The 24603-nt window shown below is 38.6% G+C and overlaps 1 protein-coding gene across 1 annotated transcript in view; it reads left to right on the top strand.

Moving 5' to 3' along the window:
* The window catches only part of Pappa2 (pappalysin 2), a 340416-nt gene that overhangs the window by 114814 nt on the left and 200999 nt on the right, over positions 1-24603 (top strand). The window contains exon 5 of the mRNA XM_010630208.2: positions 1514-2585. Coding sequence (XP_010628510.2) covers positions 1514-2585 — 1072 coding nt within the window. The remainder of the gene's footprint in view (positions 1-1513; positions 2586-24603) is intronic.

Here is a 24603-nt window from a genome sequence, read left to right on the forward strand (position 1 = left end):
AAAAAAAAAAAAAAAAAAAAGCAAAAAAACCCAAACTGGAACATCCCTACCACTTCATATCTAGCCAAAGCCAATTCTTCAAAGTATAATTAGAATTACTGTGTTGAGTAGGGGCTATTTTTGTTAAAAATAAATTTTATTTTTAAATCACATGTTATTAATTTATGTTAGAGACAAGAGAAGATATTCTATTATTTATGAAAACATAGCTACTTTTTAATCTTAATCTTTTTTCCCCCGGTACTGGGAACTGAACTCAGGACCTCATACTTGTGAGGCAGGCAAAGTGCCACTGAGCTATATCCTTGTCCCCTGAAACATAGCTACTTTTAGAACATTTGCCATCGGAATGGTAAGCCTCGGGGCTTATAAATTTTATCTCTCTGAAGACAAGTACTAAAGCCTGGATCACATAGGAGGTGAAGTGCTTGTTGAACAGACTGGGAGGAGAATGACTCTTGATGTTAATCCTAGTGACTGAGTAGCAGATTTCTCCACCATTCATTCATCAGTTCAAGAAATGTTTAGTCAGCATTTCTGTATAAATGTACTGTCTTCATGTGCTTTACCAGTAAGAACAGCTGCTGCCATTCAGTAGGGAAGAGGCGCTCAGAAGAGTGTGTTGCTGGGATCATTCAAGCTCTCCAAACTGCCTCAGGTTTCCTCTCAGCTGTGGTCCTACTGCTCTTTCCTGCTGCTGATTTGCCAATGATCTCGTTATCCCAAGGTGGCCTCCATTGTTTGTGGAAGTGGATTTAATAGTCCTGTGCTTGCTCTGAGCAGGTAATGAGGTACTAGAGAGAACAGTAGAACGATATGTGGAAGTTACAGTCTTCTCTGTGAGATACCTTGATGCGACAACTTCTTAGTTTCCCAACAAATACCACCACGTTATTGTTTAATAGAGAAAAGTGCCTGGAGAGGGTAGGAGATTAGAGTGATTTGTAAAATATGTGCTGCCATCTTCACGGTTTCCGAGGAAATAGAGCAAAGCTCAGTGAGGGAAGGCAGGGACTCAAAGTTAGCAGGCACGAAAAAAGTTCCTGATGACATGTGGATATAATTCCATTGGATATCTTCACTACAGCTTTCATTTTAGTGATTTAAAAATACCAGAATGACCTGGGCACCATAGTGCTTGCTTGCAATCCTTAATCTGGGAGGTTAAGGTAGAAAGATTGCCAAGTTCAAGCCCAGGCTGGGCAACATCAAAGTAAAAATACCAAAAGGGCTTGGGATGTAGCTCAGTGGGAAGGCCCTGAATTCAAGTCCCAGTACTGGAAAGAACAAAAAACAAACAGAATGAGCTAAATTGGGTGGAATCTCAAATCGGATTCTTTTGGGGGATATAAATTGCCACATGGTCTAGTATGGGAGTATGAACAGGGATCCCAGGTGAGGAATCTGTGTCCCTTGTTTCTCATTAAAAACTTATTTACACAGGCTTTCTTTTCCCTTTCTCCCTCTCTCTTTGTATCTGTTATTTCTTGCTGGATTTGTCCTTCTTTCCCAGGTGTGTTTGATAACTGCTCCCACACAGTCAATGACAAGGGCTGGACCCTGGGCATTGGCTCAGGGAAGGACAAGGGAAGGCAAGATGCTCGCTTCTACTTTTCCCTCCGGACTGACCGCATGAAGAAAGCCACCACTGTGATGGGCCACAGTCGCTATCAACCAGGCACATGGACACACGTGGCAGCCACTTACGATGGACGGCGCATGGCCCTGTATTTGGATGGCACTCAGGTGGCCAGTAGTCCAGGCCAGTCTGGTCCCCTGAACAGTCCTTTCATGGCATCTTGTCGCTCCTTGCTCTTGGGTGGGGATAGCTCTGAGAATGGGCACTATTTCCGTGGACACCTGGGCACACTGGTCTTCTGGTCCACTGCCCTCTCACAAAGCCACCTCCAGCACAGTTCCCAGCATGGAAATAGGGCAGAGGAGTTGGCCACCCTGGTCTTAACAGCCAGCTTTGATCCTGTGAGGGAACAGTGGACACCCTTCAGGGATGAGAAATATCCCAGGCTTGAGGTACTCCGGGGCTCTGGGCCAAAGCCCGAGGTTCTGTCGCCGCTGCAGCCCCCGCCTTGTGGGCAGACGGTCTGTGACAATGTGGAGTTGATCTCTCAGTACAACAGGCACTGGCCCTTGCGGGGAGAGAAGGTGATTCGCTACCAGGTGGTGAATATCTGTGATGATGACGGCCTGCACCCCATAGTGAGTGAGGCGCAGATCCAGCGGCAGCACGAGGCCCTGAACGAGGCCTTCAGCCGCTACAACATCAGCTGGCAGCTGAGCATCCATAGAGTCCTCAACTCCACCCTGCGCCACAGGGTTGTGCTTGTGAACTGTGAGCCCAGCAAGATTGGAAATGACCATTGTGATCCAGAGTGTGAGCACCCGCTCACGGGCTACGATGGGGGCGACTGTCGCCTGCAGGGCCGCTGCTACTCCTGGAACCGCAGGGACGGGATTTGTCATGCCTCATGCAACAACATGCTGAATGACTTTGATGATGGGGACTGCTGTGATCCCGAGGTGGCGGACGTGCGCAAGACCTGCTTTGACCCCGACTCGCCCAAGAGGTAAGAAATTGAGGTTTAGGATGTCCTGCTTGTAGGGTATGTTTCTAACATTGTTTTGTCCTTTTGTGGCTTCTGGAGTTTGGAAACAATAGCTGAAGCTAAACCTCACTAACAATAGAGATTGGCGACTCTTAGGGTCCCTAGGAGATATGGGGAAGGTCTGGCCTATTCTCATTTGTCTCCAAGCTTGTTAATACATTAACCCACTGAGAGCCACTGGGCTGGTCAGCTTTCTGTTACTATAATGAAACATCTAAGATAATTGTCTTGTAAAGAGAAAAAAAATTTTTTTTTTTTTTGGCTTACTGTCTGAAAATCTAATACAAGATTTGGTGGCCCCATTTAGGTCTCTAACAAAGCAGCATATCATGCCAGGAGTATGTAGCGAAGCAAACTTCACCTCGTGAGCCAGGAAACTGGAAAGGGAGAAGAGCCTAGGGTCCTATAATCCCATTGGAGGCCGTGTCCCCAATGACCATAGGATCTCCTGCCCCACTTCCTAAAGGTTCCATTGCTTCCCAATTGTACCATTCTGGGGACCCAGTCTCTAATGCATGATCCTTTGTGGGACACTTGCTTAAGCCATAGCAGCAGTCTTTCAAGATACCCAAGTATCATTTTTCTTACAGTGGCCCTTTATTCTTCTAGACTCCTACTGCTCTGCCCGTATCAGAGTGTTTAAAACTTATTCCCCTCACTGCCTCGAAGGTGATATAGAATTCATACTATTATATCTATAAACCCAGAAGTGTTGTAAACCTCTAATCATAGGCACTTCTTTTCCTCTATGTATAATACCACTGTGGAATTATAGGAAATAGGAAATTGCACTTCTTTTTTTTTTTTTTTGGTGGTGCTGGAGGTTGAAGCTAAGGCTGTGTGCATACTAAGCACATGGTCTTCCACACAGCTACACACCAGCCCCAAGTAGTTTTGCTTTGGGATTATTAAAAAATTTAAATCAGGGCTGGAGATTTAGCTCAGTGGTTCTGCTGCCTGCCTTGAAAGCGCAAGGACCCAAGTTTGATCCCCAGTACTTGACCCCCCACAAAAAAATTGAACCAGAGCAATAAATGCTCATAGTTAAAACTGTAAGACTGAAACAAAATATGTAAGGAAGAACAATAATCTCCAGCCTAATTATTCTCCATTTTTCTCTATTCTTTATCCTTGCTACCCATAAATAACTATATTTAACTCTTTACCTAGCTTTTCTGGTAATTTTGCTCGATTCATCAATTTTAAATATTACTCATTGATTTTTTCTCATGATAGAGATGAGACTAACAAGCATACATTTACTCCCCCTACTCACCTCTCAAACACAGTTTTTATTTTACTATTTTTAGTTACAGTTGTTCCTTGGAATCCCATAAAATTGGTTCCAGCATCCCTCAGAATAATAGAATCTGCAGATGCTTAAGTCCCTTATATAAAAGACATATGATTTGAAAATAATCTACACACGTTTTCCTGTATGCTTTAAATCATTTCTAGGTTACTGTACTTACAAAACCAAGTGCAACATAAATACATTATAGGAATGATGACAAGGAAAAATCCTGTATATATTCAATATAGATGGAAGCCATGTTTTTAAAATTATTTTTGATCCAAAATTGGTGAAATCCACACAGAACACATGGATATGAAGGAAACTTGTATGTCTATTTATAACTTATGCCTATGAAACATTATTTGTTGCAGAACAAAATGTTGCATTTTATATTTCCTTTCTACCTTTTCCCATTCTCTACCTTATGGTTTGAGTATCTATTTCTTCTTGACCTTCTTTCCTTCCTGTCTTCTTTTCCTTCTTCTTTTGTTCTTTCTTGATATCTTCCTAAAAGTTAATGTATAGATTATAATTTAGGGTTTCCCTCCCCTACACTGTTTTAGATCATTCTAGTCTCTTCCTCCAACACTCAACAGTTATATTTAGGTCTGTTATAGAGTTGTCACTCTGGGAGTTCATTGCTTTTTTGGAATTGTTGCATCAGTTACATGAATATCTCTTAATTTATAATCTTATTTTACCGGAAAACATCCTTAAATAACTTTCTGACAAAAGATGTTTTAGGCAACATTTTCTGAAAATGATTTCTCAGAATATTTTAATTCTACCTTTACACAAAACAGATAATTTGTCTCTTTCTAAAATTTTGAAGAATGTTTTAATTGCCTCTAGGTTTTAATCTAATGATTATCTATCTACCTATTTTAAAATTATTTAGAATATTATCCTAAGCTTATTACTTGAGGAATTTTATGATAGCTTTTCTAAGGGATGGCCTTTTTTTTTCTTTTGGTACCAGGGATCGAACTCAGGACTTTGTGCTTGTGAGGCAGGTGCCGGAACCACTGAGCTAAATCCCCGGCCCGGGATGACCTTTTCTGTTGTTTATTATTTTACTGTGGGTCCTTTCAAATTGAGCATTCATAGCCGTTATTATGGGAATTTTTCTTAAGTTATTACTTTGATATTTCTTTTTTTGGAACAGGGAATGGAACTCGGGTCCTTGTGCTTGTGAGGCAGGCAGCAGAAACACTGAGCTAAATCCCCAGCCCCTTGATATTTCTTCATTCACTTTTCTCTGTGTCCTTTTTCTCTCCCCAAGATACATGAAGATATATCTTCTGAATTTTTCCCTTGACTATTTTTCTCTATATGCCAACTTTTTTATTTTGTTCTGTTGTTTGAGATTTCCTTAATTATAGTTTCCAATTATTTATTTAATTTTTAATTTTAGTAAACATAGTCTAAGATCTTTTATTATTTAATTTTCCATCATTAATGTGTATTTATCATAAGGATGTAACATATTTTGAGAATAAAGACAACATTTCTTAAAAATCCCCTTCTAGCCAGGTGTGGTGGCACATGCCTGTAATCCCAGCACCCGGGAGGCTGAGGCAGGAGGATTGCTGTGAGTTCCAGACCACCCTGGGCTACATAGTGAGTTCCAGATCAGTCTCAACTATATAGTGAGATCCTGTCTCAACCCCCGCCCCCAAAAATCCCCTTCTATCTTTCATGCTGGTGAATTTCCTGAAATACCTAGTGCTTATTTACCACACTTTTTGATTTTTATTTGTGGGGATCTAAAAAAGAATAATTATTTCTGAATTTTTTTCTTCTGACAGAAGTCTGAAGGCAGAAACACAGCAGAGGGGAAAGGTTTTACTGTGTCAGCTCCTCACATTTATTTCATGCATAGAGTTTTTTTTGTCATCTCATATCCTCTGCCTTTTATTTTTTGTAATTGGTATTTTTAATTATAAATTTTATGATTAAAAATACCAATTTTTATACTTCTAATTTGCAATAATGGTAGTTTTAAAACTATTATTTCCAAATCAAATATAGCAAGCTAAGCAGAAAGGCAAATAGAACAATATAAAGTGTAAGTGCTGGTAACTTTGTGGAGGAATTTAAAAATTTAATCTATATTTCCTGGATTTAAATCCAGACTGAAGCATACCTAAAAATGTACCAATAAACTCAATGAGAAAAAAAAATCCATACTGAACCATGAAGGGCAGAAGATGGGTTTTGGTTTCCTATGCCATGGCTTAATTTGTTTAAAATGACTTTGGATTAATAGAGACAGATCTGTGTCTATGAGGTCCTATGTGTCCTACGAGGTCCTGGCCATTTCTGAACTGAATTGCCCATATATGGCATCTATGTTATTACAGTTAAATTACAGAGCTCAAGCCCACAACTCCATTAGACTGTGACTCTGTAGGGCTCCAGCTCTAACAAATGCTTTGCTACATATTTGTGGAGAAAATACATCGTGCCCGACAACAAAATCCTTTTACATAGACGCTCCCTACTTAGTAGTGGGTAGTGGGGAAAAGGTCAACAGATAGATTACTAACATGGCAAATATTACTGATCCGTGAATAATGCTGCTCAATTTCTAAATCCTACTCAATCGCCCGACCACTCCCAAAGAGAAATCTTCTGGTTTCTAGCCCAAAGGAGTTCTTCTCCAAAAGGCTCAGAGAGGAAGAGAGAGCCCGTGGAATCCAACATCAAACATCTGTAACCCAGATGGACCTATCAAAGGGAGAGTATTTATCAGGCTTCGGACTGGTCAGAAAAGCTATGAATTATAGATACATTGCCCAGCCAGTTGAACAGAATCACCAAGACAGAACTTGGCTGGTGGCTAGGGAAAGCTACAGAAGCCAGATGTCTATTTCTACATACTAGCTGCCCTGAGCAAGAGTCCACAGGAGTTGAAGAAGAAAGGAGGATGAGTATCCACTTCAGGGAAATTGCAAATGTCATTAGCCATTCCCTATAGTGCACCCTAGTAAGCCAAGCCAAGGGAATCTTTGTGGCCTAAAGTGAACTTGGCTTCCCTGACCATCATTTTATCATTGGTTCAGTTATTTTTCTCTTTAAAGTTATGCCACAGAGATAGAGTTCTTTGCTGCTGCACCTACTTTTCATCCTTTGCTTTTTCTCCTTTTCACAAGAGTTCAGCTAGGTATCCAAACAAATTTGGAACTATGTTATGTGATTATCTCTCTGTTTTGGTTTTTGTATTTCAGATTTCATAATATTGCTGAGGAGGAGCAAACTCACCAGATAAAAACAAATGGCTGAGCACAGTTTAACCAAGTCATCTTTTATCTAGCATTAGCCTCTGCTCTGAAGCAGATAGTGGGGTCCATCTGTTTTCTGAAGCTTGTGATACCCAACATTTCTGTGTATTCCTGTCTGCTCTCAGCCCCTTTCCCTCAGTTTTCTTGGTGAAGTCTCAAGGGCAGAGGCTGGCTGTACATAGGATGCTAGTACATGGCCCTCTTCTCTAGAGACAGGGTCTCCAAGAACATAGGCTGGGAGGTGCCTTGCAGGGCCAAGGCAGAGGGCAGATCTGTGGCTGTGCCCTAGAAGGGGTGTATCTTGGGGCAGGAGAGCAGATGTGTATGGACTTACAGAGAACAGGTAGAGAACCTGGTGCTGCACAGAGCTGGATGCTGGGGATTAGCTGTGCTTTGCTCACCCACACTCTGTGTCCTTGGAGCCAAAGAAATGGTGGGGCGGGGCCGACCTAGTGGTGGGTCTGTTAAACATCAGCCAGGCTTCATTATAGTTTTCTTTTGAAGTAAAGATTCAAAGTTCCCTGAAGCCAAAAAAAACATGCATGGGGGAAAATAAGCGTAAGAGGTAGAAGAGGGCAGGGAGAGAAGAAAGGAAGGAGAAACTCTGAATAGGAACAGCAAGAAAATCTCTCAGTCCCTCCACCTCAGCAAGCTCACTGTGCAAACCCTAAGTCTCACTTTCTCCTACGCATGTCATCTGGCAAAGAGCAGGAGGAAGAAACAAGAGACGACTTCTAGATAAGCTGGGAAAGTTTCCCCAATAATAGAAATGTCTGCTGTTTATTTTCCTAGAGGCCAACTTCTCCCTAGTTCCGATAGTCAGTGTCTTAAAAATAAATGAAGCCCACAATTGGTTTTTTGTTGTTGTTGTTGTTGTTCACCTGGCTGAGTATATTCTACCCTTCAGGTGAGTGTAGAGAGGCTGTTTTTCTTTTTGTGGCTATTTCCTGGCCAAATCTACAGACTTGTGAGTGAGCCATGTGGTATGTCTGTGTTATAAATATTTCCTCTCTGAAATTTTTTAGGAAAGACCCTAGTTTCTAACTATGTTTCCTTATTCAAGACAGTGGGACACTGTCCAAGGAGGTGGGGTGTTTGTTTTTGTACCCTGACCAGCTGCCGTCTGGCTCAGTTGATTTCAGTTGCACCCCTTCCTAGAATTTAAACCTAGGAATCTGAAACACAGCTATACACTTACAAAGGTTTTCTCTTTTTCTCAAGGAAACTCGCTTTTAAGTTACTTTGGCAAATGAAGAATTGCCAAATCTGATTTCTAGACCTTCCCTTCAAGCAGGCCCTCATTCCCTTGATGCTAGAGATGCAGTTTGGAGAGTGAGTGGGGCTTAGAGTTGTTTGGGCTTCTGAAGACTTTCTGAGAATGAATTTCATCAGAGTTCCAGCTTCTATAGGAAGCTGCTCACTAATTTTCCTCTACTCTAAGATTTCTCTCATGTCTCTTCAGATGGCTTTGGATTTAATTCCCTAACTCAACACTTGAGTAACCAAGTCCTACCTATGTCTCTGTTAAAATACGTCATTTGTCCTAAAGTATGAACTCATTTATATCACTTCTCAAGTACTTGGTACAAGTGTCCTGCTCTGGCTCTGCAATCCCTCCCCTGGGTTATTGCAACAATCTCCACACTGCTCTTCCATGGTTGCTCTTGCACTCTTGCCTCTAGACTTACTTTTAATGTAAGTGTAACTCAGCTAAAGTCATCCTCTGCTCCAGCCTCTCAGTACTCTAGCTCATTCAGAATCAAAGCCAATGAGCACCACTTCTTTTCCAGGCCAAGCCTACCTGATCTAACACCAGTTGCTTCTATGGTCTCACCTCTAGTAAGCCCCAGCTGCCTTACTGGGTTCAAGCCACACTGGCCCTCTCACTGGCCCCTGACTTGCCAGACATCCTCCTACTGCATGACCTTTCCAGAGGCTTTTCACTCTACTGGAATGCTTTTCTCCAGATTTCTGCATGACTAACTTTCTCACTTCCTTCTGGGCATTTTTTAAAGCCACCTTCTAGATGAAGGCTTCTCTGGTGACCCTTTCTAGAATTTCACAAACTCCTCCGATTTTTTTTTATAGTTTCTTTTCTGCTTTATTTTTTCTTTTTACAATTTTTCACCAGTGTGCTATTTTTCTTAATGTCAGTCTTCTCCCCTGAAATACAGATTCTTCTAATGAAGGGGGTTTTGTTTATAATTATTGTACCCTAAGACTTAGAACAGAAAAAGGAACACACCAAAGTAGTCAATAAATAATTGTTGAATAAAAGTACATTCTTTCTCTAATATAGTGGTTGATGAAACTATTGCCACTGAACTAAATTTGGTTCACTATGTTTTCATAAATAAAATTTTATTGGAACACGGCCACTCCCACTTGTTTGCAAGTGGCCACTTTCAGGGGCAGAACTGTATCATTAGAACAGAAACAGTATGTCCTGTAAAACCTAAAATATTCACCATCTGGCCCTTTAGAAAAGTTTTTGCCAACTCCTTTGCTAGTATGTATTTATTTATTTTTCTCATTGAGTTTATTGGTACATTTTAGGTATACAGTACAGTTACATTCATCATTGGGCTCTGTACCTTTACACGACAGGTTTTGGTTCTCATTTTTCCCCCATACCCCTGCCCTCCCTTCACCCCCTTCCCCTTCCCTGTTTACAAAAACTTTTTTTTCCGTTTTTTCATTTTCTCATATTTTCCCTTATTTCCTTTTCCCCACCCTTCCCACTTCCCCTATACCTTTAGCCCTTTTCTTCATATTTCACACTGTCAGTTATACCATTTGGATCTTATTTACATTTTTAGTTTTTCACACAAAAGAAACTATTTGGTATTTATACATGTGTGACTTATTTATTTCACTTAAGACTATGACCTCAATATGCATCCATTTTCCTGTGAATGACTCTTAATTTCTCATTCTTTGTTGTTGAGTAATATTCCATTTTATGAAAAAACCACATTTTCTTTATCCAGTCTCCAACAGATGGGCAATTGGACTGTTTCCAAGTTTTAGCTCTTACAAACTGTGCTGCTATAAACATGGGTGCACATATATCACTGTGATATGATTCTTTTAATTCTTTTGGAAAGATACCCAGCAGAGGGATGGCTGGGTGAAATGGAACCTCTAATCTCAGCTCTTTGAGGTATCTCCATATTGATTTCCATAGTGGTTGCATCTAAGTATTATGCTATATTGTAATAGCCATTATTGCTTGTTTCTTGCACTTTAGTTTGTTGTTGTTGTTGTTGTTGTTGTTGATAGGTCTTGGGACATAGGAAGTGCTCATATAATATGGTAAAAATGAACTAACTTTATATATATATTGTTTTTCACCCCATAGGCCATTATTCTCAGTCATCTAACTTTTACAGAATTCTGATACCAATTGTACTCCTAGGATTCCGTGATTCAGAATTCAAAAAACCTTGGTTCATAGAAATAAAAATGAACTATATGAATGCTCACACTGGCTTCAAGAATAAGTATTTTCATTCCATACATTTTGTATGTAAGAAAACTAAAATTTTGATAGTTAAATAGCTGTCATGCAGTGGCAGAACAGTGATTACACTCTGACTTCAAATTTTATATCATATATTGTACATCAGGTATGCATTTCAGATCTCTAGCAAAACTTTCAGCTAATAGTGAGGGAACAATAAATGTTAATGTTGATCATATGATGATTGTTTCAGAGAATATAAATTGGAAGAGATGAGGAGCCTGAACGATGAATAATGATGGGCTTAGTTATTAGGAAGCACTTTAAATAAGTTCTTCAAAACATGAACAGTGGCGTGTAGGAGGAAGGGTTTATTAGGCAAAGGCCAAGATATGAGCAGTTTGCATTTTGTCCTGTTCAAAAGTATTCAGGCCATTTTAAGAACAACAATTTGGGAGGGGAAATTTCCTAGACAAGATTGAGAAAGAAATAAATTGGAAAAACTTTATCAGAAGAACAGTCATTAGATGTTTGGCTAAGGAACTGGAACAGTATGAAATTGGGAGGCATAGGAGATACATGTCAGTTTTAAAATGCTTGTATCTGCTTTAACAGCTACTGTCTCTCCTGAATCTCATAATTTCTTTCTGAGTTTAATTTTCTTATGGCTGAAAATATCTTTTGAAATTTCCCTTATTAAAATTTGCTAGTCATATACTTTCTCAGTTCTCTTTTATACAAAAATGCCTTTATTGTATCAAACTTCTTAAAATATACCTTTGTTAAGTATACAACTTTAGATTGGCTCTTGTTTTCTCCTATCAAGACAGTATATGCGTTCTGATGCTATAAACATTGTTGAAATCAGCTATCTAATTGCCACTTGTGTGTGTTTACTCTGTCTTTTCTCTTTGGGTGTTTTTGAGGTCTTTTCATCTGTGGTGTTCTGTTATTTCCCTACAGTGTGTTTGATGTGACATTTCCATATTTTATTTGAGATTTGTTGTCATTACTGAATCCAAGTAGTTGTGCCCTCATCATTTCTGGAATATCATGAGTGATATGTATTCAAATCTATTGTTTTTCTGATTTTTCTATTATCCCATAGATTTATTATTAATTATTAATTATTCCCTGTCCTGTTCTCCATGTTTCTTAATGACTTTCCATTTTTCAATATCTTTTCCTCTATGTGTTCCATTTATATAATCGTTTGGGGGAATAGTGTTCAGTTGATTATTTCTCCAGATTTGACTAACTTGCTCATATAACCTACCAATAAATTTTAAATTTTTATTAAAATTTAAATGGGTCATATTTAGTTCTTTTATATCTATCTGGCCATTTTCAGTGATTCCTGTTATTAATCTATACTTTGGATATGTTTTTTATTTTAAAAATATATTGATGTGATAGACACGAGAACTTAAAGTTGAACAGAACTAAAATACACACAAAAATGAGTATTAGTAAAATTGGGGAAGTCTGAATAAGATTGATGAAATGTACCAGTGTCAAATAGTGGTTGTGGTATTGTATTAGAATTTTTAAGATGTCATCATTGAGGGAAACAGTAAAATGTATATAGGATTACTCTGTAATATTTCTTACAAATGCCCTTGAATCTTTAGTTTATAAAAAAAAGAAGTTCAGTTAAAGCATATGAAGTATATTTCTCTAATAACTTACATCGGTTAGACTAATTTATTTATTTGCTGTTTCTTCTGGATCTAATTATGACTAATGTATTTATTTGATCTTTCTTATGGATCTTTCTAACTCTATCTTGTTTCTTATGTGTGGAGTATGCTTTTTTATTCTCATGTGAACCTGTGTTCCTTACAACTTTACCTGTTTGATTTTTTTCAGGCTTCAATTGAAAATATTCTTCTTATATTCCAATTGCTTATGGCACTAGCAACAGAAAAAATCATTTAAAAATGTATTAGCATGAGATTTTATTTTTTAGAATAGGGTGTTGCTACTTGAGTGCTGGTTGTATTTACAGCTCCTCAGAGAGATTTTATCCATCTGTATTGTGTCCAAGGAGTGCAAAGGTTTTGCTTTTGTCCCCTTTAATAAGGTAGAATTTTTTATTGTTAACATTTTTTGTACCCTGTTTATTAATGGCTTAGTTCTGGCTTTATATGGGGTTCATTTACTAAGCCCCTTACCTTAGATAGGGTGTAATCTTTTGTTTTCTATCCAAGTTGTCACCAGACCATCAAACTGAAGGACACTAAGAAAGTCTAATCCCTCAAAAATGTATTAAATTTTGTTGGGGGGGTTAGTTATTTTCAGTGAAAATATGATCACATTTTCTAAAATACTGATACTAGAGATACTTTAAGCCATTGACTAGTTGAATAGTTCTCCAGAAAACAAAACTGGAAGCAGTATGAGGGATGAATGGTACAAAACAGGAAGGTAGAGGCAGGAACAAGTGCTTGTAAGTGCCTAGGCAGGAAAGAGTAATAGGTTGAAAATAGGGAAATTATTATGGTATGGTAGATAGAACTAGGAAACTATAATCACTCCAGTCTAGTCATATAATTTAATTATTTATTCATTCACTTTTATATTCATTAATTCATTCATAGTCGACAAACGTTTATTGAGCACCTATCCCAGGCCAGGCAATTTTTGATAATTTATAGATATTGGGCTGGGGATTTAGCTCAGTGGTGCCGCCACCTGCCTCACAAGCACAGGGTCCCAAGTTTGATCCCCAATACCAAAAAAAAAAAAGAACAGAGTACTTTATAGACACTGTGTTGAAAATGTTTTTCCTTTTCTCTTGGAAGTTACAGTCTACTGTGATGAGATCGGCAATCAGTAAATAAGCAAGTGAACACATAGCATGTATTTAGTGCTGGAGAAAGAAATTCAGCAGAGTAAAGGAGCCCAAAAGCTGTGATGCATCATAGAGAGCATTTATGAGGAGACTTACTGAAGACTGCATTCCAGCAGATAGCTGAGAGAAGCCAGGAAGTGAACCACATGGAGTCTAGGAGATTCATTCTGGGCAGAAGCGGCAGCAAGGGGCTGCTATAGTTGGAATAGATTGTGTTGAGCAGAGAGTAATTGGTGGGAAAGGCCACAGAGAGCTTTTGAGGACACAGTGTGGATTTCAGTTCCCTTCTCCAGAAGCTCAGAGGCTTTAGCCAGGCTCCAGCGGTACAGTGACAAAATACAGTGGAGGGTGTCTGCCTACCTGCCCTGACTCAAGGTGACGTTATGCAATTCAAATGATAAAACCCTTTGTAAAAAAACAGATTGTAAAGTGGAACTATTTAATAAGTGCAAGTGTTTAGTGTGCTTTGCTTTAGGTTTAGTTATGAGACTGAAGAGATGGTGGATGTTCTGAAGTTGGAGAGGTGATTGCAAAATAAATGCCAAAGAGGTATTTTTCTCAGTGTGAAATTTACACTGAGAGGATTGTGCCTTGTAAGACAATAGATCTTCATCATGAAACATAAGGTGTAAGACTATAGGTACTTTGACCTACAGGGAATTTCTGCCCTCTCTTCCCTCACATGCTTCTTCCACATATGAGTATGAAAAATGCAAAGCTGAAGCTTGGTGTGGTAGCTCACACACATAATCCCAGCAGCCTGGAAAGCCGAGGCAGCAGGATCATAAGTTCAAATCCAGCCCAGGTAATTTAGGGACTTAGCAAGGCCCACCTTAAAATAAAATCTAAAAAGGGCCGGAGATGTAGCTCAGTGCAAAGGCCCTGAGTTCAGTCACCAGTACTGTACCCCCCCACCACACAAACTGAGTACAATAAGCACCTTTATTTTCCTACCATTTCAAGCAGATTTATTGTTCCGATTTATTCCTACCAGTTGTACTTGGTACCCAGTAGATGCTCAGGATTTTCTAATGAATGTCAGTTTGTGGGAATTTGAGGTCATAGCACTTCGAAGTAAAACATCATCAGAAGTAGACATTCAGAATTATTCCAAAATCATTAAACCCTGAGCTCAACACAACACCATGGAAATTCACGTGATGGGCTTGTTGTTTAGGATATAGGTGGTGGAGACCTGGGTTTGTAGCAGTCAGTGTGAAAAATAATCATGGGTACTGGGAGCTCTCATCTTCAGATGAAGCAAACGCTTGATACAGCTGCTAAAATTAGGCCAACAAACTTGAGATTTGTTAAAAAGAATAAGGTGTCCAGATTGCTGGAAGTGATGTGATGCTCCTCCTAGACGCAGCTCTGGTGAGACTTTGTCTGGAGTTGGTAATCAGTTCTGGGCAGCAGGTTTTACGAGGAGCATCAACAACCTGGAGAACAACATCCAAGGTTTGGTTGAGAGTGGTGATGATCAGATGGTCAAATGATCCTCTTCTTCAGTTGGAGACTTTTAACTTCTCCTTGATTAGTTGAGGGAGCAATATAACTGGCTGAAAAAAAGTCACAATGACCTTTTTTGTCACCTCATTCATTAATTTATTCATTTTATAATATTGAGTCGATTAAGTCAACCATCACTGGCCTACATTTGAATATCTATGGTAACAAACCAACTGCCTTTGACCTCTAGTCTCCCTCTAGCCTAAGCACAAATTAGCTCTGCACAGTGTCATCAAGATAATCATTGTAGGGCTGGGATTTGGCTCAGTGGTTCCACCACCTGCCTCATAAACACAAGGGCCCAAGTTGGAGCCCCGGTAAGAAAAAAAAAATCATTAATCATTGTAGAATTGTTAATATGTATAGAGTTTCCCCACTGGAAGAACTTCATTGGAGAAGGGATGGGAGTTGAGAGATCATAAAGGAGAGTTTATGAAGTGGGTGAATAAGGTCAACAGAAAACTGTCACCCCCCTGGAAATAGTGAAATATTTCAGCTAATAACCATAATAATAATTACCATTTATTTAATGGCCTAAACATTAACTATGAAATTAGAGCAACATTATGGGACATTCACAGTGCAATCCTAGGACAAAGTGAATCCATGTGGGGCCTAGGATTTTCTGTTAAATATGTTTTGTAATTATATCTGGCTCTTCTGCTCAGTAGTTTCATCTACATCTTTTTATATATTTAATATAATGGAAAAATCATCATTCCTATTTCTATCACTTTGATTCCTTCTTGCATGATTATAGATTCTTGGTAAGGAAATAAAATCATATATATCTGTATGAAACTTTTATCATTTACTTTATATCATACCTCACTCCGGGTCTGTTGTAAAGTGAGTGTTACTTTCAGATGTTACAAAAATCATAATAAAAAACATATACCAGAAAAAGGAAACAAAGAAAAAATGCAGACAGATAAAAAGATTTAAAAAACTGGTGAATTCAGTATGCTAAATGATTGCCTGAATAATATTAGAGTGTGAGAAAAGAGTTGGGATTTAGCTCTGAACTCCAAATCAATACAAAGGGGGAGATGGGATGAATTACATTGTTCACAATAAGTTGCATTTGCTACTTACAAGAGAAAAGCAAAGAGTGTCTTGAGAGAACAATTGGGCAGGTAATCATACCTGCCACTTTTTTCTGGGGTCTACACTTGGGGGAAGGTATGTAGAACAATGAACAACAAGTTCACAACACCATTATACAAAAGTCTAATATTCTTTTAAAGAATCCATCTGGAGTTTGCCTGTGAGCATAAGGAAAAGGCCACTTTGTAGTTGTAGCCACAGATTCAACCTTTTAGAGAGTGATTACAATATTTTTATCCTGTAACAATTTTAAAGAGACTAATAAGCAAGAGAGTAGCTTTCTGAGGAGACAAGGGTAGAAAGGGCTCAGAACTCAAGCACCCATGGCCAACGTGAACCAGAAACTGCACATTTTCTCTGATACCAGAGGGAAAACTGTGAGGGTGGATGCAGTCACATGGGGTAGAAACTGGAGCCTTGATCTTCCTGATGGAGGAGGACCTTGTCTTGAGAGGGAGGGAACTTCTGACGGAGGAGGAGCTTAGGCAACTCGGGGATGCTCAGATTAGTATCTGTCCAGTCTTTGTCTGTGGAAGTGGGTTTTGTGAAAGAAATTGACTCTGAAAGGACTGTCTGCAAACATTTTAGGAGGTACAGCCCAAGGAAATTCTGAAAGATGAAATAAGCATACTACGATTCAAGTCATAAACTATTGCAGACCTTGGAGACCATCCAGTCAACCATGCCATTTATTTTATAGATGAAGAAACTTGTTTTGAGTCACAGAGCTATCTGATTGTCTGGTTGAATATCCACAGGAGAGGTCATTTGACTTTTGCTTGTTTCCTCATTGTACATAACCACCTAAAGTGCTAGAAAATGGGCAAAGGGCACTAGGTCTAAATATCTGCTTCACTTTTCCCATTTTATTCTCTGCCTTGCTTTACTCAATAGGTTTAAAACTATCTTTTGAGGTTCAGAAGAAGTAGGAAATCATTTTCCTTAGTAGTTGCCTTTACCAATGAGTTTCTCTTACCTACTAGTTTTGCATAAGGTGATGATGCATAGAGTTGATGATGCTGGAAAAGAATTAGGAGGATGAGGAGAAGAACATGTGAAGACAAATTCAGAATGGGAATAAAGTGCAGAGCTGCTTGTCAGAATGGGTAATGTGCTTCCAAAGAAAGCAGAACGTGCTGACTCTGGAGGCTGGCCCCCTCAGAGACCACTAGCATGGTAGCCAAATAGCATCTTTCTGGCAGAAATCATGGAGAGCACACATGATCCTAGATCCAGTTATTATGGCCAATATGGTAGTTAATTTTATCTAGTAGATAGCTCAGCAGTACATTTTTAAAAATGGCATCAAGCTATGGTATCAGAAAAGACAGAATATAATCAGTGGGTACTATGAAACTTCATGACCATGCCCAGAAAGGAGCCATGCATTTACAGAAATATATACAAAGGACCAGTTTTCTCAATGAAAATGCTTCCCACCAACCCTCATGAGTACACATGCTGAGCATATGTTCCTGGAAGATTTTTATTTCTGTATTTTTGGTAATACATTTTTTGGTAAAGAAGTAGTTCTTGGGAACCCATTTACCCAACTACTCCTAAGGATGTTAGGCTAATGCTAGGTCTGCCAAACCTCTTTAGATAATAGAATTCAGAGGGAATATATTGAAAGTGAGACTCACTTTACAGAAACTTATTGTATAAGCAAATACTCTCAGAAATTATTGAGAATTTGCATTTAAAATTCATATATGTTTTATAAGAGTCATTACTTGATTTCTCCTTTGTCATATTTTTCTAATAAAAATGCTATAATATCTTTATGCACTATGCACCAAAGGCACACTCTGCTTCCTGGTATAGAGAGGCCAGAAACAGGTAAATGTTACAGAGAGCAAAAAAATCATGTGGGCAGCAGAGCAGTTCCTGTGTGAAAGAAGACAGCAGCTGCAGAAACCCGGGGCAGAAGGAGCTATTGAAATACTAAAACAAAAGCATCACTAATCTATTCTTCACAGGGAAAAATGTTGCTCCATGAGTATGTTAATTCTCCAAGAGTAAGGACATCTAGTAATTTTAATTGAGAGCTACTTGAGGTCTTCTGAGATATCTGAAGATAGTTGTTTTAGCTTTTGATCCAGCAAATGCTAACTGTAATGGAAGATGGCAAGCCTAACATCAGAAGGGAGGAAATAGGTTTCCCAAGAAACCCAGAGAAGGCCTTGGGCACAGGATGCTAAAGTGACGTCCTGCTGTTCAGTCCCTGCCTTGGCACGCTAGCTCCCTGACCCAGTGTCTCGAATGACTGACACCACTGATAACTTTAATCCCTGCTTCCCACGGAAAGAGATGTCGTTTTCCAAGTAATTTAATGCACCAGATCTTATATTACAAACCATCTGAAAAAAAAAAAAAGAAAAAGAAAAACAAAAGAAAGAGAAACAAAGCAGCGAATAGATGTTTTTGACAAAGTCAACTTCTACTATGAAAATTCCATTCAGTACTCCAGGAAGAACCAGTTGATGGCAGCAGTTTTTCTCTGGCACAGGCGACTCCCACGAGGAACCTGCTCTGTCAGTGAGGAGTCGAGCTGGGTCAGTGGCTTGTCTGTTGTAGTAACTGCCTCTAGTAAACACAGCACCACCTCATGCCAGGAAACATTACTCTCTCTGCCCTTTTCTCTTAAAAATAATAATTAAGAACACTTCTTACAAATTACTGAGTGTGTCAGGCCGGAGCTTTTATTCATGTCTATCATCACTTGGCAGCTCCTCTGCAGTGTCCTCATTAATCAATTACACTTAATTTAAAAATATTCCAGAGTTTTCTTTTAAAATATTCTGGAGTTTTCTTTTAATTTTACACCTAAAGGGGGTTGGTAGAGTTAACACCCAGAAAGCATGCAGGATGAAGGTCTTATGGTGTTCTCACTGAGAACACTGAGGCAGAAACTTAGATCTGAGTCCTGGGGAAGCTGTTCACAGAACCCGGGAGGAAAGTGTGGCTGCCGCTCAACCCCGGCTCAGAGCACTTCCGGGTCACTGGGTTATATCCGGTTGAGATTACACTGTGAGTTCTCCAAGGGGAAGACGTGTACCAATTTATCTTTGTCCTGCCAAAAATAAAGGAAATGACTACTGAGTCCTGGTTTTATGTCAAGTGCATAATATTTTCCATTTATTTTATCATATTACCATCTTGAAAAATAAATCTTATATTCATTTGATGGATGAAAAGGCTGAAACGCTCAGAGTTCACTTATATAATCCAGCGTAGAGAACATTATAGGTACATAATAAATTGTTAAATCTGTTGGAAGTATAAATGTAAGAACTTTGATCTAACAAGATCACGGGGTAATCTCTAAAGAGGTAATGGGTCCGTGAACGATCTGCTTAGGCTAACAAACTGTCCCCAGTGCTCACATAACAGCAAGTTTTCTTTTTGTTTGATATCAAGGAGTCCTGAAGCAAATGCTTTTACAGTCTTGATGACACTGAGCCTGAAGAATGCAGGAAGTGTTGGCAATTGCAACATGGTAGTGTTGGCACGCCCACCTTGAGTGCAGCTGAGGGACATACAAAGAATGAGTAAAACAACCCTTGTGTATGACCGGTACAATATAGCATGTGATAATACAGTAGCGTGTGATTAGTACCGTAGAGTGGAACTTCTGTGATCATACTGCTCTTGTCAACTCCTGTGATGCCCACCTAAGTCCAAGAGAAACAAAAACGAGGTAAAATAGTGTCTTAATCAATTCGGACTGCTATAAGAAAGAAATGTGGACTATATAATTAATAATCGCTGGATATTTGATGCTCATGTGCTGCAGACTGGAAAGTCTAAAATCAAAATATCAGCAGATGTAGTGTCTTGTAAGGGCCCAGTCCTCATAGATGGTACTTGTTATGTGTCTTCACATGGTAGAAGGAAGACAGGAGCTTTCATCAACCTCTTTTATAGGGGCACTTATCCCATTCATAAGGGTGAAGGCCTCATAATTTAATCAGTTCCCAGAGGCAACACCTTCTTAATACTATCACATCGGTGATTAAATTTCATCATAGGGATTTTGGACAGACACAAACATTTAGAGCCATTGACCAAATTAATAATTCAAAATATTTTGTTCCCTTTATAATAATAATGCTGCTTCAACAGATGATAATGATGATGATGACAATAAAATTTTCTGGAGAACTCCCACTTTTATTCCTTCTCTCTAGCCCATTTTATTTCTTCCTCATTCAGTGCTAGACAGTCCTTTGGGTTGTTGAGTCAGTGTGCCTCTAAATCAGAGAGGTGGACAGGTCCATGTGTGTCTCTGATGATTCACTATTGGCCACATGGATTTCTGGGAAGTAAAGAAGTTCTGGCAGTCAGGAGGCCACTGAGGTGAATAGTGTCAACTCCAGCAATGCCAGGGAAAGCAAGAGCCAACCTTCCTTACAGTTGGGCCTAAAAACCCAGCCAGTCCTCCTTTCACCTGGGCCTGTCTTGTTGAAGACTTCCCTCCCTGAACAGCCACCTTTCCTACAGAGGGCAGGAGAGGTACCTGGCCTGGCACACAGAGAAACAGAATCGAGTGTGAAGAATTCTGGTGAAATTTCCTAAAGGGTCAGGTTTTTGTTTGGTGCAATTTAAATACATCTCCTGCATTCTTTCCTTTATTTTGTGACCATAAATAAATAAGTCCATTTAAAATCATGTCCATCTGGGATGGTGCCCCACCTGATTCTAGCATGTAACTGAGGAAGTAGTGTGAATGTTTGTACTAATATGACAGAAACTCAGAGTTTCTTGAAACCTAAGTCTTATAAAGCTTGTGAGCAAACCCATACTAAGTTTCGAATAGCAGAATGCATTGTTTTATTTCATGTCAGTTACTTCATCATTTTATTGATTAGAAGTTATTGAATTCAAGCCAACTTTGACACATTTTTATTAGCAAAGTATTTGATATATTTCTTTACTTTCTTCTTACCTATTATTCTAGTCTCATCTTTATCATTCCCTTAATGCGCAAAACCTCTTATTGTTTTTCAGATATACCAGGCACTTTTCCGTATGTATGCTTTTGAAGGTTTTTGGTTTTTTTTGCAGTTTTGCTTTGTTTTTTGCTTGGGATTGAACCTAGGATCTTTGCACTGAGCTAAATCTTAAGCCCTTTTTTATTTCTAATTTTGCAATAGGATCTCACTAAGACACTAAATCGCCCAGGTCAGGTCCAACTTTGTGGCATTCTTACCTTGGTTTCTCAGAGTGCTGAGATTACAGGAATGTATCACCGTGCCCTATAAAGAGTTTCTTCTAATGAAACAACATGTTTATTCATCTGGGTAAACGTATTAAGACCAAAATTGATTTGTTTGTACTCCCATCCCCAGTCCTTTTCCTGTTTTTGTATTCCTTTGTAGGCACCTCAATTGCTATATTTATTACATCGTTATCATGATTTTAGGAGGTTTGGGAGCAAAGAAAGATGGGGAAAGTGAGAACTTGGCAGGGCAGAGGCTCAGTGACTTAACAAGGTTGTAGAATGAACTCCAATGAGGTCAGACAAAGGGATGTCCAGTGGGTATACAGAGCTAGAGGCCAGCAAGAAGCATCCCACACAAAGAATACTGCGGTCCAGGATCACTGAGCCTTTCAGACTTCATCTATACAGGGAAGGGATCTGGAGTCTAGTTCTGAAAGGACATGAATATCAAATTTGGGCCATGACTAGGGGGCATTTGAGCCAGCAGGAGGAGTTCAAGGCTCTTGCTAGGAAGCAAAACAGCATCACACAGGTAAGAAGCCCAGAACTCACTTGGACTTGGTGGATACTAAGCCTGACAATGTGTTTAATTCCATACCCTACCAAGCGTTGGTTCCCAAGGCTGCCAAAAGAACCCTTGTCTAGATAGTTGGTTTAGAAACTGAAAATGAAAGACAGCAGGAAAGCATCAGAGTCAGTAGCTAGGTAGAGTGGGGAACGCAAGAAAGGCTGTGACTCAGAAAAATTAAAAGGTGCTATGTTTCTAGCATGAGAATGAAGCCTCTTGCAGAATAAGCCTAGGAGGTCTTGCTCATCTTTGCATCCCTTATGTCTAATGCTGTATCTGATATGTAGTGGATTTTCAGTAATGATTGAAACAATGAATTAGTAAATATGTCAATAATCTCCAGTCTCTATTAAACACACCTTCTTTCTCTCTCATATACTCTCCAATCAGTTACATAAGAATATAAGAAATTATCAAAATGTATGGTGAATGTATAAATTTTTTAAAAATGTATTAAAGTAAAAGATACATCACCATTAATGCCCCTCAAAAATCTTCCCCTTTGCTTTGAAGACACTCGTCTCATCATTCTTGCTATTTCTGAAGCAGTTCTGAAGGTCTTTTGTTTTTTTGTGTGTGTGAACATCTTTACAAAATGTGATAAACATATGGTGAGCACCATCCAATGAAAAAACATTGTGTGTGTGCCTTCGCTTACCCTAGATTTGGCACCATGGGACTTCTGGCTCTTCCCTAAAGCCAAAATGGCCATGACAGGTAGACATTTTGAGTTAATTCAGCACCTCTAGGGAGCCATGGAAGCACAAGTAAAGATATTCATGAAAGAGAAGTTCTAGAACTACTTCAGGACAGAAGACTAATATCTAAAATATAAAAAAAAAAACTAAAAGAAAGATAAATCACTTAAAATTAATCATGCAGCCAAGAAATCAACAGGAAAAATGAACAGGTGCTTCACAGAGAGAGTTATACAAATGGACAACAAATATGTGTAAAATGGTTCAACATCTCTGGCCATTACAGAAATGCCAATTAAAACAATGCTAAGAGTGCTTCTTACTCCAGAAAGAATGACAATCATTAAGAGATCAAGCAAATAACATATAAATAAGGATATATAAATAAATAAGCAAATAACAAATGCAGGTGAGGCTGTGGTGAAAAGAAACCCTCCTTTATTGTTGGTGGGAATTTAAACAAGTACAACCATTATAGAAATCAGCATGGAGATTTCTCAAAGAACTGAAATTACAAATTCTGTATGACCCAGTGATTCCCCTACCAGGCATCTTCCCCAAAGAGCTTAAAAATTTATATTACAGTGATAGGCACGTTATTTGTATGAGCACAGTATATGATAGCTATATCCTGGAAGCAGCTTGTGCACTCCTCAATGGATGATTGGATAAAGAAAATGTAGTATCTATATATAATGGAATGCTACTCTGCTATAAAGAATGACAGATGTGAAACATTGGTAGGAAAATGGATGCTGCTGGTAAATATTATGTTGAGTGAAATAAATAACACACAGAAGTTTAAATACTATATGGTATCTCTCATTTGAGTAAGGAAAAGTACAAGCAAAGATAATAATAAAGAATGTACAGAAGGTGACAAGGAGATGGATCTCTTGCAATAGGGAAGTGGTCCAAGGGTAAAAGTGTAAAGGGAGAGGAGGAGGGAAAGGGGAAAAAAGTAGAAAAAAGACATGCTAGGTACAGGAACCCAACAACCTCAGTTAATATAAACATTATGGGCCATAGCATGAGCTAATAATGTCCACAAAAATGAAAAAAATGGGATAGAGAATTTGGAGGAGGACAGAGGGAGGGGAAAGAAAGGGGGAAAAAGTTAAAAAAATCGAAATGAGCTGTGGTGTATATGTGCAACCATGCCCCAAGATGATTATAAACTGCATGAACTGGAAACATGTACTAATGAAATTTAAAAAACAGAAAATGGCAAAAATGATAAGCGTGTTCTACACAAGAAGGAGTATTTTGAGGGGGTTAGTACCAATGTCTTTAACTGTAATTAATCTTTAAAAATTTAAACATTCACCCTATTTTTCGATCACTCCTCATACTGACACACTATGTGAGATTGTGTAGATACATCTGTAATGATTTTTATGATTTTATTCCCCATTTTCTCCTCCCACTGATTTTCTAACTGAAAAGTACAGTAAATTGATTTTATTCTAAACATAGAGTTGATGGAAATTTGCTTTTATTATTAAAATGTCACACAGAAAGAAGGCTGTAAAATACACATACTTTATTTAAATACATTACAAAGTTGGCCTCTACCTCCTGTGTTGAAATACAGAACATTATCAGTGTCTCAGATAAGGCCTGTGCTTACCCTTCTATCTCTGATTTTACTTCCTTTCCCTCATATTTAATTTTTCTAATAATAGTTTCTTCTCTTTTATTTTTAGTTTTCTCACCTATGCATACATTTCTAAAATTTATGTATTTGGGTTCCCTGCCTTGAACTTTAAAAATTAAATCTTCTTTTATGTATTTATATGTCATTAGCTTCTAAACATTATATTTATAAGACTGTGGGCATTTATTTTGTAATGTCCTTTTTGACATTTTAGTTGCTAGGATGGCTAGAGAGTGTATATCTCCCTTCTACCCTTGGGATAGAAATTTCTGAATAGATTAAAAGTACACATATGTTCCTCTCAGAAAAATCAATCTA

Source organism: Fukomys damarensis, unplaced genomic scaffold, assembly GCF_012274545.1.
Source record: "Fukomys damarensis isolate Sample0158 unplaced genomic scaffold, DMR_v1.0_HiC HiC_scaffold_11, whole genome shotgun sequence".
Classification (NCBI taxonomy): domain Eukaryota; kingdom Metazoa; phylum Chordata; class Mammalia; order Rodentia; family Bathyergidae; genus Fukomys; species Fukomys damarensis.